At 40.0% G+C, this 17,008-nt stretch overlaps 1 protein-coding gene across 3 annotated transcripts; it reads left to right on the forward strand.

Annotated features, from left to right (window-relative positions):
- The first annotated feature begins 2,019 nt into the window (after positions 1-2,019).
- On the forward strand, positions 2,020-16,077 carry LOC109963337 (monoacylglycerol lipase ABHD2-A-like). 3 transcript variants are annotated; one of them, XM_020605773.1, is made up of 12 exons: positions 2,020-2,197; positions 3,506-3,582; positions 4,096-4,137; positions 4,265-4,480; positions 7,335-7,510; positions 8,383-8,550; positions 9,126-9,309; positions 10,182-10,274; positions 10,857-10,958; positions 11,210-11,279; positions 11,387-11,471; positions 13,043-16,077. In XM_020605773.1, the coding sequence occupies exons 4-12, from the start codon at positions 4,272-4,274 to the stop codon at positions 13,249-13,251; spliced, it is 1,296 nt and encodes a 431-aa protein (XP_020461429.1). In that variant the 5' UTR covers positions 2,020-2,197; positions 3,506-3,582; positions 4,096-4,137; positions 4,265-4,271; the 3' UTR covers positions 13,252-16,077. The 3 variants fall into 3 exon arrangements, with proteins under 3 accessions (XP_020461429.1, XP_020461428.1, XP_020461430.1); XM_020605772.1 differs by lacking the exon at positions 2,020-2,197 and adding an exon at positions 2,240-2,577; XM_020605774.1 differs by lacking the exon at positions 2,020-2,197 and adding an exon at positions 2,240-2,541.
- The last annotated feature ends 931 nt before the right edge of the window (positions 16,078-17,008 follow it).

Consider the following 17,008-nt stretch of genomic DNA (forward strand, 5'->3'; position numbering starts at 1 on the left):
AGGGAGTTAGGGCAACATGTGACGTTATCTGGGGGCGGAGAGCTGGAAGACTGTCAACTGAGTATGAACGTTTCATAGCAACTTTGAAACAAAAGACCTGGGAAATCACTTAGGAATAAATAAATACACAGTACATGTATTTTTTTTAACTTGTATTTACCAATTTAGGCCTATTAACCTAATTCACCAACCATGTACACTGGACAACTGTCCAGAGACCAGAGTTGCAGCCTATTTACTTAGCCTCTCTTTTTAAATCAGTGCATTTAGTTCCTTTAACTCAGTGATTGTTTAGTGTAAAGTGCCATAAGGCCCATTACTAATCCCTAAAGCCCCAGTGAACATACCAACAGTCTAAAGCCTAAGGATTTTCAGTATAAAGGCGATTCAGAAAAGCAATAGGCTAAATAGTCACATTAAAAGTGAGTCTAGTTTAAATAAAGTTTGCATTAATATGTCTTAAATGATTCATCGGTTATCCTATTCTGTCAGTTTGATAGCTATCTGATTATCCAACTAATTTAGCTCTAGAGCACTGGTCAGTGTTGTCTGAGGAAATAGCCTAATGAAACTGCACTGGTCAAAAGGCTTAGGAGCACCTCTAGCAGATTAATCTGGCCACAGACTTAATGGATTTATTTTTATTTCTTGAACATGAGCACTGTAATTCATTAGACAAACGAATTATTTGACAATTTAGCAATTAGTTAATGGTGTAAATAATTATGCAAATAATAACGGTGTTTGATTAGCACGTGAAGGCACCAAACTAACACTCAGATGAATTAGCCCCATGGATTACTAATAGGCTGTTTGTCACACCCATCCCAAGGTGAAAATGACAATGACTGTAGCACAGAACGACCCTGAAATATACAGTCATGAAAATAATTATCATACCCCCCTACTCACAGCAACATTTGCAGCGTGTGAGGTAATACCCGTGGGAAAACTCTGCATTGTACCTTTGTCAACAAGCTACCAGAGTGCAACACACATCTTGGTATCTAAAGTGTGAACATAAAATAGTTTCCTTTCGAAATTACAATATCATTCTGTTTTCACTGAGCACCTAAAGGCATTTCAACTTCAATTTAAGATATTGTTATATGAATTGCTACATCACGTGTAAGGAACCTCAAAACAGTCCATTAAACTCTGTCGCCATCAAGTGGATATTCTCTGTAACTGCAACCGGAGCCGTGTGTATAGCGGTCTCTTCTAGTGATCTAAAATACACATTGTAGCCTATTTCATTCATTAACAAAGATTGCGGACGGTGCGTAGGAGACAATACAACAAGTCTACAAAAGTGGTGAACTTAATTACAGGAGTGCCAGGGATGTATTATCTTCTTCGCCGTATCATATGGAATAAGGCGATCAATTCGTTTAGCATTGCGCAGCGGGTCTGAACAGCTTTATGGAAGGAAGGAAAATTATAAGCTTTTAGCCTTATTTTTTTAAATGACACAATAAGAAGTAATTTTACTAAAACGTATTGCTGTAATTTACTCAGCACTGTACCCTGCAGGTCAGTAATAAATTCCTCTAAAATGTCCAATTTGGTGCTTATTCCCTGTGTTGCTTCTACCGTATACGGTAGCATAATATTCTATAACAAAATCAGCGTAGGTTACACTGTGAATCGGGGGCTATATTATAAAATATCACCACACTGTCTGTTGTCATGTTATGTAACAGGTTCCAGCTCACTTCCCTCTCATATTTCGGAAAGATCTCGTCAAGAGCAGACATCTCCAGCTCATCGGTTGGATGTCCAAAACAGTATGATACTAAGCTGTCAACAGAGATAATACCATAATTAAAACAATTATATGTTTAGTAATTTGAATATTGAAAATATCCCAAAATAAACTAAAGCTCATTCAACAATCGAATAAATAAATAGAAATGGTTTGTAATTAAGGGCGTGGTACTGACGGACGCAGGAACGTGACATTACGTCATCTGCGGATCTAACCAATGAGAACACCGATATGTAAATTAAAGCTTTGTCTAGGAAGTGGGATGGGAGATGTCAGCTACTGTTATTGCCTCGGCTCGATAACCTAGAAGGGGTTTTGCACATCGGATACCCATGGTTCATAGGAACAAAAACACACTAATGAAATGCCATGATGATAAACAAGACATTTAAATTAACAAGGATTTTATTTATTTTTCTCTCAGCTGAGGTAAGTAAGATAAAGAGGCAAGCGCTGTAGGGGGGGGTAACAAGCTCAGATGATGCTGCCTCGATAGATCGATTATTAACACGAAGTACGGACGGATACTCAGTGCCTAAAAGATAGGCTGCATAAAAAGAAGGTTAAAAAGAAAACAGATGGTGCAGGGTTGATTTTAGCCTATATGCATCATTTTGAAATTTCTGTGGAAAATAATAGGTTGGTCAGCAAAGTCGTCCAAAGGACGACATGGTTTTCATTTTCCTCACGGGCAAGGCGAACAGGGATGCGGATGGGCTGCTCTTAAACGAACCTAACACAACTACACAGAAAGACCTCCATTCCTTTCTCCAGTAATATGGCTATTCACAACCTTTTTTCAGCTAACGGTGACTAACCTCTGTCATTACAATATGTTTTTTTGATGTGTATACGCCTCACTGGTTTGGTTTGAGTCGTGACGAAGGACGAGCTGTTAGTAGCTGCTAATGCTAGGTGGTAGGCTAACAAATGAGACTTTATTAGTGAACTGACAGTGTGGCTTATACTAAACCCTCTGACTCTTGGCATTAGCTAAATACACACGGACAGATAGAGTCATTGGATTTGTTTGCGACGGAGTAGACGGGCATTAGCTGTGTAGATATGGGGAGGGTTATTTAATGGTAAACGTATTTAGCTGAGGACTATTCTGTTTGTGGTCGGGTTGTGTTTGCAGGGGATGTTTTAATATGACTAGTACTTATAAAAGACGCAGTCTAACTCTAAAGCTATTCCGTAGGTGATGTCCTAAAAATGTTGAAGCAGTCGTGCTAACTTTTTGTCCTTAGTGACACCAGAAAACCTATTTGGTATCAGCAAAGCTTTGTCAGACTGGATTATTGAGACTAAACAGTGTACTGTATACATTTAATTAGAAAAAAGAACATGTGGGCATATAAGTATACTTTCTCCTGATACATCTTTAGGTGGGGTTGAGGTCAGAGACAGAGACAGAGACTCAGTGTGTTGTGGGTTGATGATGTGTCTAACTTCTGACCACCAGCCAACAATAAAACAAACTATTCAAATTAGAATCTTTAAAAAGAAAATATATTTTAACACAATTTGTTAAGTTGTAAACAGCTTCTAAAGTTGTAAAGATTAATTGATAAGAAAAATAATAATTATTAGGGAGTCTTAAGAACAGTCCTGGTCTTGAGACTTTAATGCAAGTAGTACTATGGTGTAAGAAAAATGGCTGGAGAAGGGTAGTACAGTTGACATAATCAGGATGCTTCAATGGACTCAACTGTGTCCTATTTTAATGCTCCTCAGGTTTGACCACATCCCTGTGACTTCATTGCTTCACATTTTCAGACTTGGTTGTTGCTGAACTGGCTTGAATATACAATGTAAGTAAAAGCCTGTTTTAGCTTTGCATTTTGTTTTAGCAGGATATTGCATTATAGCAGCAGACATCTGCAGCACATTCTCTTTTTAATGGCAGTATTGTGTGGTACTTGGTCATAATAATGCTAAATGCTGTCATCTATTTTTGTGAAATCTTGTACCACAACTTCTCTAATTGTGTTAGGGGGAGCTTCTGTGATCTTTCTGTGCTCTTTACACTTCCTTTTTTTCTGAAAATTTCACAGCTCAAGTGTTTATTTTTTCTTTTTTTTTTTAAATTTTCACTAAATGTTATAAGGCATAGCTGTGTTGGTGCATGAAAACATAAGTCATATTACACAGTATGGAATCACAGTGTGTCTGCCAACTGTAATAGTTTATTTAAAAGTCAGCACCTCTATTTTCCATGTAGCTAGGCTTCTTTACTATTGTCACTGTAATTGTTGTAATTAGGATGAGTGGATTATTAAATAACTGTGCTTTATCTGACTGAGGCACTCTCTCTCTTCCCACAGATCTGTTGCTACAGCACCTTGGGCACCAAGAGGAATATTTAGGTCTGTTAGTCATCATTTATTTCTCTTTTCCATTTCTGTACAAGGTTCTCTTCAAAATGCTGTTCTTTATTTATTGTCTATATATGCATTTTAGTGAAAGCAGTGAGTCCACTGTTGTGATTTTCAGAATAATCATGAGCACCCATGAGTCAGACGTGCACACCATCTCTCCGGAGATGCCCGCAATGTTTGATGGCATGAAGCTGGCAGCTGTGGCCACAGTGCTCTACATCATCGTCCGCTGTTTGAACCTCAAGAGCCCCACCGCGGCCCCAGACCTCACCTACCAGAACACGCCACTCAACCGCTTCCTTCTCAAGTCCTGTCCACAGCTGACCAAAGAGTGAGTTGTTTTCTTAGTTCTGTGTCTGCCACTCAAACTGTTACCATGGATATGGTGCTGCTGCTAGGCCATCTGGGGCTGCAGTGAAGATGGCAATTTGTCTGGCATTGGTCCCGTCTGTCCTGTTCCTGAGTGTGCTTTACCCTCAGTTCTGGTATGAATTACACAACAGGCTGTAATTTTGGCGTCATCCCAAAGATAGATTGGATTTGTCACACTTGCATTACAACTATAGCCTTATTTGCTGCAAAGCAAGAGGATTTGTAGTTGGGACAATGCTTGGTTTCCCTCATGGTAACTCTGATGTTTACTGGAATTTGAATCTTTCATTTGAGTTTATAATTATTGATGCAAACCATTGGTTGTTGGAATAAGGCAGGTTCTCACTGTCTTCCCACAAAGCACAGTGACACCTCCATGTCCTGTCTGGTTAACTGATTAGCAGTGAAAGACTGGATGCATGTACTTCTTCCACAGCTGGACTCTTAAAAGACGGAGGTCCTTGTCATTGGCCCAGAGAACCGGCATTTGCAGATTAAGTTACATCTTGGTGCCAAAAACATCAAGTCTGCAGTAAAACAAAAACTTAGGTGAATTCTTTGAATCCAGCCTCAAGTTTGACAGCAAGCTTCTCCAGTCCTGCTTCTATCGTCTAAGAAATATTTCCAACATTTTCAGTGGTGCACAGCATGTTTTACAATAGCTTTTTAGCCTTTATGTTTCATGCACACTAAACTTTTAATATCCGTCTTATTTTCTGTAAAGGGCTATTGTAACTTTGGTTTTGACTTTTTTCTTGCTTTTGGGTTTTATTCCTGTGGTTTTGCTTTGTTGTTTTGTAGGCAGCATAGGGTTTGAAAGGCACTATACAAATAAATGTTATAATATGATTAAATACTCCAGAGGAAAGTTCATCTCTGCAGGGCTCCTCTCTCCAAGCCTTTGGGACAAGTGTCTGCTTATGTAACTGTTTTTACTGAGCCCTTTGCCTTTCAGCTGTAGTGTAATTGAAACATAAGGCCACACTGATGTTTACATTTGAGTCTGGCTTGTTGTCATTCCCTCCTGAGCCATCATATTTTGCTCACAGACATGTACTGCATGCCCCTGTGTGTAGCTTAACTGACATGGCAGAAGTCTTGGAACCCACCGGCATTGTTAATGTTGGGGTGCAGTATCATCTGTGCTGATGAAACGTCATGTTCAGATCTTATAATGGCATCCTGCTGTGTTGCATAACAGAGATCAGTTGCACAGTGGAAAGCACCAGAGGGGTGTTGTGAGGTTAACAGAGTCAACATCATTCTTATTTGGCTGTGTTTGGGAACATGCACATAGGTGGTTAGCTATTATAGAGGAAAGCCACAACAAATGTCTTTAACTTGGTTTTGTTTCATTAGTTTAATTTGACATAAAATAAGGCACAAATACACCTTAGTTGGTTGTTAGGGATCCTTGATGCTACAGCAGTGATGTTACATGTGCATGTGAAAGCAGCACCAGAGAAAACAGGCAGAAGTAAAGGACAGTGAAGTGGTTCAAGTCCAGTCCCATGCAGTTACTGTAATATACCTTTAGATATACTCTATGGGACACCAACGTTGCCCTTAATCCATTTTTAAAAGCAATTTTTGATAGATAGTCAAGACAAGTCATTTATTTTTAGCAGCTGTAGTGTGTGGTGTGTGCTTGTTGCTATCAAAAGCCTCTGACCTCTGCACTTTGATCTGGACTTGAGATTTTTGCTTCATCAAACCATATTAATGCATCTGTTTACTTTTCCTGTTTCCTGTACAGCTGCACACACTGTGTGAGAAGCTGACATTTACCGCTCAGTGATTAAAGTTTAAACAAAATGTTCAAACTCAGAAAAGACAGAATCCGCTGTTACTCCCTCGGACTTGTAATACAGAAACTAAGGCTTGACAAAGTTTCTAACAATATAAGTTGGTATCTAAGGTTTGAGGTTTGTTTACATCAGTAATATTTATAAAGTGTACTAAAAAGGCATGCACTAAATTTTCAGTCATATGAGTTGAGGAACACAAAATACTTATCCTCCATTCAGAAGCAATGTTTGTCAGTTTTATGTGTATGTATCTGAAGTTTAAATGGTCAAAAATGATTTATTAGGCCTGTTCATTAGAGAGCTACACAGCACTCAGAGGGTGCAGTCCTTTGCCACGGCAGCTCAGTTTCCTCATAATGCCATAAAAAAAACTTTGTGGATCTGGGTGATGATCTGCACCACCACCAAAATGTAATGGATTGTTCCATTTTTTAATTTTTTGAGTTGTGCCATGAACAAACCAACAGTGTTAAAAACATAAACTCCTTGGTGGAAGTAAAAACAATAAATACCAGCAGAGGGAAAAAAAAGCAGTTTGGGATTTAAGTTGTCTGTCATTTATATATAATTATATTTACTGACCTTACAACAACAGGTTGTCCTCTCCCTGTAGTCATCCATTAAACCTGCAGAATACCTCCTAGAAAAGAGTGGCTAAACTTCAGGGCCCCATACAGTGCATACAGGAGGTGATTACGGTGTCATCAAATGGAAATCGTCTGCTTTTTGATGGACAATTCTCTTATGTAAGAGCATTTTCTAGGTGTAGTAATTGTTGTAGCCACAGTAAACGTAAGATTGTGTAACAGTTTAATGTAACTGAGCCCTTTGCTCCCTGCAGATACTTACTGTCACTATGATTGGTTTGTGTACTGTATACACAAATAGTGTTAGTTTACAGGTATGTGCTCAGGATACCATTGGGTTGTTATTTCTGAGCACTAACCTTGTGCTCTTACAGAGTGTGTCAGCAGAGTAAGCAGAGTCCATTGTTGTGTTTTCCAGGTACATTCCTCCCTTACTGTGGGGTAAGAGTGGTCACCTCCAGACGGCACTTTATGGTAAACTGGGTCGGGTGAGCTCTCCTCACCCCAGTGGAATCAGGAAGTACTTACCCATGCATGATGGGGCCACTGCAACCTTTGACCTCTTTGAGCCACTGGGGGACCATCGAACAGGAGGTGATGCTTTTGATCAAGATCTCTTCACCAGCCTTTTGCTGTTTTTAGGACAATACCTATTATGTGTTGGCTAACTGTCTCTTTACTGCTAAAAGTACAAGTATGAATATATTTTGTAGTTCCTAGATATATAGTGCACTTATTTTTCTTTACAATGTAATCTACTGCTTCTGTTTAGTCTGTTTATGTGACACTATTGAGTGTCAGTCCATCCTGGATGAGGGATCCCTCCTCTGCTGATCTTCTTGAGGTTTCTCCCATTTTGTTGTTCCTGATAAGAGTCCTTCCTTATTTGATTCAAGGGTCAGGGATAGGTAGAGTTGTAAGCTATAAATCCCTCTGAGACAAATGTGGGATGTTGGACTATATAAAAAAAAGTTTGACTTGAGATATTTAAAAAGAAGCAATGCCACCAGTAGTACTATGTCCAGCTTTGGTTATTTTTGCCAGCTTTTCCAGGTCAGCTGTGGTATTGCAATTGTTTTTATTTATTTATTTATTTATTTATTTGAGCATTAGCGAGGTGAAACATGTTTGCAATGCAGTCGTGTGAGAGGTTTAGAGTTGGAGTCCTTTCTTTGAATGCCTCAGCTGAACCTTGACCCTCCCACCTCAACACTGACCTCATAGTCCTCTCAGGAAGCTTAAGACACATGACATTTGGTTTCCCAAAACAGTAGCGTTACTATTTCCATTCTGTTTTGCTAAACCTATACTAGACAAACAGCCTAATCCTTTATTGCGGATTGTCTGCGCTGCTTTGTTGTGGTGTGCTGTTTAGGAGAATAACATACATAGGCTCTCCTTCATATCTGTGCTTGCGTATTTGTCACTGGTAAATATCTCTCTGACCTGTCTGCCTGTTTCACCAGATGACATCACTATGGTGATATGCCCTGGTATCGGTAACCATAGTGAGAAGCAATACATTCGAACCTTTGTGGACTGCGCCCAGAGGGACGGTTACCGCTGTGCTGTGCTGAACCACCTGGGAGCTCTTCCCAACATCGAGCTTACTTCTCCACGCATGTTTACTTATGGTGAGAGCAGGGAGCTGAGTTCAGTCGTACTTTCCTAAGAGAGAGAGAGGAAAGCCAGTATTTCACCATAGAGATAATTCTTCAAAGTAGTAGTATCTAGGAATGATAGTTCAGTTTATAAAATGGAAAAAAAACATTTAGTTTAATCTGATTAGTGCTGCTTCATCCTTTTTGCTCCTTACCAGTTATCTTGTGTGGTCGAGGCTTAAACACTGGCCAGAAACCACACTCACTGCAGTGAGTGCCGCTGAGATATTAGCTCAAAGCAGATTATAAAAAAATGTATTTATTAGTGGCACCTTTTCTTCATTTTTAAGTAATGAGGTTTACTTTTAGGTATATTAATATTATTTGTTTTTATTTTGACTAATCTTAGTACAGGGTAAAAGCTAAAAAGCTATGTGCGCTTCAGATTTCAGACCCGAGCTTATTTGATGTGTCTGACAATGACATAAATTTAATAGCCTGAGCTAAAGTCACCTTCAGCTGTAACTGCTGAGCAGAGAAAATCTGTCTGTGCCTTAGAGGTGTTGCTCTATGTACTGACTGGTAACTCTTTACCGTTTCTCTTACAGGCTGCACATGGGAGTTTGCAGCCATGGTTGGCTACATTAAGCGGGCGTATTCTCAGACCCAGCTGATCGTGGTAGGTTTCAGTCTGGGTGGAAACATTGTATGCAAGTTCCTGGGTGAAAACAGAATGAACCAGGAGCGAGTGCTGTGTTGTGTCAGCGTCTGTCAGGGGTACAGCGCTCTCAGGTGGGTTGTGCTCCTCTCATCTGTTAATTAAAAGGCCTTTGTTATCACTGTTGATTTATTCAGCCACTCTTACTATTTTAATCCTAATTAATAGATGTAACTTGGCATATGTTATTTTGAAAGACTTTGTTTAAATAAGCAGTGGTAACACTTGCCCCAGAGGCCCATGAACCTCTGAGTGCTGGCTAATGCTTTGAAATTATTCATGCAGTCTGTTCTATTGCACTGTCTATTCCATATTATATATTTGCACTAAAATCCCATTTCTTTGAGACACGGTGCAGAGAGGTTGGCTTGCACAGTGTGATGGACTGAACTGGCTGTCTAAAGTGTGTCTAGAATAAACACTTTTTGTACGGAGTCACATTTTATCAACGACAAACCAGTGTATTTTGGTGGTATTTCTGAACCACCAGCACACATGGGTCATGGAGTGGACCCTGTGTTTATGTTGGACTGAGCAGCAGCTTCTGTGTTTGAAAGTAAAAGTCTGGTGATTCTCAAGATTTTTCCTACTGATTTACTTCAGTTTTCCCCCCCTTTTAATAAATTTCCCTCTCATGTCAGTTTCCAAAGCTAAGCTGGCCCTTCTGTCCTCATCCACTGAGACCTGTGGCTCTCCCCGTTTTCCACAAATATGGAGTGATTAGTAAATCTTACTTTTTATGCTCAGTTATTTGTTGAATATGTTTAGCTGTGGTGTTGCTTCAGCCTGTGCCAATCGGTGAGCTGCATATGAACGCCTGACACCACTGCTGCCCGCCACCAGTGCGGCTCTTTGTCCAGTGGATTACACAGGACATTCAGTATGTTGTTTGGAATGAAGACAGGCTGTGCAAACCTGACATCCTTTGTTTGTCTACATCTCTCAGAGCTCAGGAAACATTCCTGCAGTGGGATCACTTCAGACGCTTCTACAACTTTCTCATGGCTGATAATATGAAGAAGATCATCCTCTCACACAGGTATCAGTGTTGGTCTCACACATGCTTTACAAATGGTTTCCCTGCAGTTTTCCAGTACTGGAAAGTGCTGACCATGTTTACTTTTACATAGGTGTTTTCTGTTTTGCCCTCTAGCAACAATATGACCGACAACATGGTCTCTAAACATTCTCTAAACATTCCTGAAAAACTATGGATCATCCTAAAAATACAGGGGAAGAAAATGTTTTTAAGTGGATCCTGATCGGTCTTTTTTAGATCCTTTTGTGCTACAGGGGAACATCAAACATCTGTGAGGGTTAAGCAAGTTGAGACTGCTCTTCTTGTACCAATCCTGTTATATTATATGGAAATATTAGTCAGAGGTTATTGCGTTTTTCCTAAGTGAAGGGGAAGGGCCAAATAAAATATTAACAACACTGTGGAGGATCTTTGCATTTTTAAAATGTTGAGAATGATAAACATTTGTCTTCTCTTTTGACTTCAATACGTTACTCCACAAAGAATATTGGGGTCGGCATTGGGTCCCTTAATTCTTTGCTCTAGTGAGTGAGTTATTTACTGCACTTCTGATTATACCTGTGTATTTTTTGCATGTTACAGGCACAGTCTGTTTGGAGGAAGCTCAGTTAAAATGGTAGATGTGGACCTCAGTCGGCTATACACGGCGACATCTCTCATGCAGATCGACGACAACATCATGAGGTACAGTATGTGAGGAGACAACTGTTGTGAGACCGTTTCTAGTGAAAGTCATGGATCTGAGTGTTGTTTTGATGTTGTGTATTACAGATCTGTGTTTTTGAATTTCCATTTGTGTATTTTACTTATTTACAGTAGTGTTCATTTATTTGTCATTGCTGAGAATCTGAAATATTTGAGTTGTGGTTCTCAGCCAGGTTTTCATCTCTGCCAAATTCTTTTAACGATTCTTCTTTTTCTGTGTGTTTCAACAGAAAGTTCCACGGCCACAGCTCTCTCAAAGAGTACTATGAGAAGGAGAGTTGTGTTCATTATATCCACAATGTAAGAGCTGCGTTTGCATATCCCTCACATCATCTCTTATTTTGTTTCTCTTTTTGGCCTGTTTCCATATTTGTGTGATGAACAGTATGGATTTAAATTCTTTTCAGGTAAATGTGCCACTGCTGCTGGTCAACTCTGCAGATGACCCTCTGGTCCATGACTCACTGCTCACCATCCCTCGCACATTAGCAGGTAACTAAACATTGCAGTGAATAACCCAGGCAATCTGAAAAATGTATAATACTCAATTATACTGAATATTTAATACAGAAGAAAAATTCTGATAAAAGTAAACTGAAAATAATACTCAGTACTTGGGCCCCTACAGTGAAGCTCAGTACTTGAGTTTGTCAAGTAGCCGATACGCCTGCTGACAGATCATCAGCGGGTATATTTTCAACAACAGGTTTGTCCTGTCTGACTGATGGCTGCAAGTTTCACCCTACATTTTGTTCTCAGAAGGCATGTCTGCAGTCTGACAGGGTGATGTGTTGGCTCCATCCCCTGAACAGGACAGGGTGTAGCACAGAGGCTAAGCCTGAGTAATGTCCTTTGATGCGTTTCAGCGGTTGTAACTCACACACTTGAAGGCCCCTGTTTAAAGTGCATTTAACTCCTTCCCAAAATCAAAGATTTTAACCTGCAGTGGACTATACAGGAAGTTCAAACCTCATTTGAACCTCACTTAAACCTGTTGACCACAGTTTAGAAAATCCTCCTTTAAGTGTTTTTGTGTCTGGCTGGTTGAGTCCCGACTGGACATGTGACTCGGTCTGATGTATGCCTCTAGAGAACAACACTTAGTGCAGAGAAGATCAGTTCTCCCTGTGCAGTAAAATGCAAAACAGTGACTCAGACACGCAACTTCCAGGAAAGGATGCAAATGAAAAGGCTATGTTGGTACTGTAATTATCTTAGATTAAAATGTTTTATAAGAAGACTTTACAGCTTATTTTTAAGTCAGTCAAGGAGATGGAAAACTTGTACTTAATGTTTAAATAAAGTATGTTCACCTTTCATTAGTAGGGTTGAGATTGTTTTCATTGCATTAAGGTGCTGAATGTTGCGGTGACACAGTGTCAGATAACATTGAAGCATGGCCTCTGCACCAGAAAAAGAGGAGAGGGGTTGTGTACACTGAAGCTTGAAACAATAAGTGCACCCATATATTTGTCTTCAAAATGTCTTAATTTTAATATGAGTTGCTCTGAGACCATTCTGCTCTGGGTCTGGACGAGCACTCACTTGTTCCAGGGCAGTTCAGCAATGGTCATGAATAGTGCAGAGCGGTGAAAGCCCTGTGGGATCTTCATCAGTAGGCAACCGCATCAGCCTCCTCACCTGACCCCAATAAGAGTAGTAGAATCGAGAGACCCATGCCAGTCCTTGTCAGGAGACCACTGTGCCTGCTTGTCCACAGCTGCAACACTTGGCACAGGTTCATACAGCAGCGTCTGCACTGAGGACATAACAGACTGTGAGTCTCAGGGTTTAATTATTGTGAATAACAAGAATGGTACAAATGGATTCACTACATCTTTCCACATTTATGCAGTTAGAGAATTTGTACCTTTAGGAGCTTATTGATTGGCTCAAACTTCATGTACTAAACATACCTCCCAGAAACTGAGTCACACTGTTATCAGCTGAGCACACAGGCACTCCCTCACTATCTCTGACAGGCATAAAATAATTTCTGGATAGCCCACGTGTGCAGTGTTGGTGTACAGAAGTCCTATTGACTGTGCTGTGTTGTTCTTTAGCAAAGAAACCGAATGTGATCTTTGCCCTGACGCTACACGGAGGCCACCTGGGCTTCTTCGAGGGTGCAGTGCTCTTCCCCCAACCCCTCACCTGGATGGACAAAGTGACTGTGGGTTATGCCAACGCTATGTGCCAGTGGGAGAAACAGAAACCTCCGTGCCACAGTGACCACATGAGTGAGAGCTCTTGCACCGAGGAAGAAGCTTAAACCTCCGACTTCTGTCTCTGTCACCTTTTCTCTTTCCTTTCGCCACTCCACCCTCTCCAGCTCTGTTGACCCGGACAACTGAACTAAGTCTCAAACTGCTCCCTCTTCTCTGCCTTCTCCACGGGTGCTACTCACTGCTACCGACCCATACTTCCCGGTCACACGCCTTCACCACAGTTCCCCTTTGCTTTCCCTTATACTACAGTATGTGAAGGAACAAAAACAACTAAACTGCCTTCGTGCTCTTTTCTGTTATGGAAACTCAACAGGAACCTTTTGTTACTTTACATGTCCACATCAGTGGACAGTTGTCTGATGGAGGTGTTGACCAAATGTGACGAGATATGAAGATAAGCACCACTTTATAGTAGTCCAGTGGAAAAACAAGAGCACACAAGAATCCGCCTATTCCACCAAACAAGGACTGTGCAGTAGTCGGTGCCCATTTTACTGTACCTGTAAGAAACTGCTTTTCACCGCCAAGGCCATATAGTCTAGCCTGCTGTCTTAACCAGCACAGCGTCTTTGTAGTATGTTAGTGAGCGAGTGACTTCATAGATGTAGTGTAGATGTCTGTGTGCACCTGTGTAGACCGAGAGTTAGACCTGTGATCTAGACTGTGTTCATGGTTTGTTATCCGTTATAACGTCTTTCCTTTTGTGCGTGCAGTTGCTATGTGGTTGGTAGAAAATGTTCAGTAGATAAACTTGAGCATTATGGTGGGACGTTACACAACTTCCACCTCATGACATCTTCCTGATTGACACTTGAAATGACCAGGGATCTACCCCAGATATAAATCACATCCCCATCCCCTTGGTTTCATACTTTCACTTTGATTCAGCTCACTTTAACCCCCCCCAGATGACTCAAGTGTTCCCCGTGATGTCCGTCGTCAGTGTCTCAGTCTTTAGTCTGGCATTGATCAGCTGTGGGTCCAGCCCAAGTCCCTGATCTCCTTCTCTGATAGCACAGACAGACTTACTGCCACTGCACAGAGGCTAATACTCAACTCTGTAAACACCTCATTTGGTGCAAATAATTTAGTACACTTACATTTTCCAGCAGATGATCCTAGGGTTTTGAAAATTGGCCAGTGTGGTGCTGATAAAGGGAAACTTCAGCAGTGTGAAGCAGATTTTCAGGGTTTTTTTTTTCCTCATCTGAGCTATGAGGTCTGATGAGCAGAAGGGCTGAGGATACCATGCAAAACAAGATGTTTATTTTAGTGGATTGTTTGTAAAATTGTGGTGTTACTGCATGTAAGAAAGAAGAGACAGATTTTAATGCTAGGGATTTTTTTTTTCTTTCAAAAACTGTGTTTCCTGTTTTCTTCACCGGGCTGGGTGTTAAAGCTTTTGCAACACAGCAGCGTAGACTTTAGTTAAAATTGATCACAAGCCAGTCTTTATGATTTCCTACTGCAGTACTGGGACCCGTGGACCTTTTAGAACTTGAATCTAATTGAGAACTTGTAAGGGCTTAGGCTGTCCAGCCAAGTAATCTGTAATATGTCTAATGCTTACTGCTGCTGCTGCTACAGTATCAGTAGCTACTGAACACTGTGATGACACTGCTCGATGGTTTGAGATGATAAACAGATATGCAGCAGTTTATAACAGTGTATTTTATTTAGGCCAAGACCTGGGTTTCATAGTATTTGCAAGTAGTAGCGCTTATTGAAGTCACAGGGAGTTTGGCATATCAGGACATTTCATAATAAAATTCAGAAACACTTTGTCACAGAAGTGTGCAGAATATTAAAAACCAAATCAAATGGAACAACTTCTCATGCTAACAGTTTTCAGTTAATGATATGGAATCGATATCAAAACAAACATCCAAAGCAGTAAAGTTCCTTCATGACCTTGGAAATAGTAGTTTAATGTTTTGCTTCTGTCAAAAGAATAGTACTGTAATACCAGTTATGAGAACTACCAAAGTCAAATTGGTTGCTCTTTGTTCCAGGACAATTTAACAAACCCAGTTTATGGAGATCTGTTGGTTTTTGACATGTAATGTCTTAAAATGTAGGGATTATTCTGTGCAGGTACTGTGAAATCCAGGCTTTAATCTCATCAGTGCTGCCTTGGCTAATCTTATAAATAGAGATTCACCGATCCAAATTTGTCCCTCTGGACTCAGGGCATCTGTCATCATCGAGTACTGATCTGACATCAGTGTCCTTCTCTTTTCCCCAAATTAAAAATCTGTATATCTCACAGTGTGGAACTTTGTATGCTCTATTGTTTTGAACTGTTAGGTAAAATGAGAACAGCGATTGCTGAGGCAGTAAGTCAGCAGCCCACTATGACCATATTTATGAAATTGAAAGTGGAAACACAAATTTTAATTGACAATAAAACTATATGTGATGTGGATCAGTGACATAATGGATAATACCAGTCCATTTAACAGAGTGTGGTGTTTGGGTCGGTGCATCCCTGTTTGAGAAGTGTGGCTGACGTCTTTCTTTGCCTTTAAAGACGGTCGTTCCTGTTATTGTTCAGATCACAAGTCACTGCTGCCACCTATTGTCAGGGAGACCGCAACTACAGTTGCCAGTCTTTCATGGCTAACGTTTTCTCATTCATACATGGTGAGATTTTACAGTTTGTGGTTGACTTTGTCCACAGCTCTCATTTCAACAGAAATCACATGGTTTGGGTTCATTCTGGCTTTTAGTCAATTCAGATGAATACTGATGGCACCAGCACAAATCCTGTTTCTACAGGAAGAGCTGTGCTTCCCCCAACTTTGCACAAAAATGCAGGTTTGTATGTATTATGTAGATGCATTTTTTTCTTAGTAAAATTTTTGTTTTTGTATTGTTGTGACTGCTTTGTCTTGTGAAAAATTATACATGTTGATGAGCAGACATGTACAGTTAGTGTATACTGCCATATCACCACCTCTGATCAACAAAAACCAAAACCTCTGACAGTGAAAAAGGAAAAGGCATATATAACCATAACATATTATCATATATTCTAATATTTGAGGGACCAGGGCCGAAAAAAAGGCAATAACTATCTAGGGGGGGATTCTTTTACCATTTCAGTGGGAAATCATATCAAAACAAAACATGGTATATACTTTAACATCATTTTCTCATGGAATGTGGGATCTGACCTTTAATACAGTACAGTGTCATTATACAGCTTTAATTTTGTGTTTACAAACATTTTAATGCTAATGGATGTGGCAACAACTAGAGGGGACACAGTCACATGACTTAATATTATGTATGATATTGAACACTGAGTGTTTTTGTTGAAGACCAATGGTGTGTGTGGTTTTAATTATATGAGGAACTACGGTTAGTGTTGAAAAATAAATTATTTTCTCAAAAGAAAAACAACTTTCCCTTTTCAGTTTTCTTACCACTTAGAGTTAAAACATGACTTGAGCACAACTGTTGCAGATGAAGCTGTTGTGCTGTATGAATAATACCAAGGTTTACTGTATATGTAAAGGTACGATTTTGTCAGCTTTTCCACAGTTTCTTGAGCTTCTTTTAAAGAAACTGCAAAAATGTACTTTCCATGAGGTTAGAGCCACAAGTTTAATGTGTTTCTTAGCTTTATTTTAATTGTAGTGTATTTAAAGGCCAGAAATACAAACTGTTTAAACTGGAAAAAAAGAACTCAGACTTTAAGCAGTAAGCACCATTTGTGTCATGGTATCCACTAAACACTCTCATATTTACAGTGCAAATAAAAAAGCTGTTTCATTTGCACAAGGCCCTCTCAGATGG

The sequence above is a fragment of the Monopterus albus genome, unplaced genomic scaffold (assembly GCF_001952655.1).
Source record: "Monopterus albus unplaced genomic scaffold, M_albus_1.0 scaffold72.1, whole genome shotgun sequence".
Lineage (NCBI taxonomy): Eukaryota > Metazoa > Chordata > Actinopteri > Synbranchiformes > Synbranchidae > Monopterus > Monopterus albus.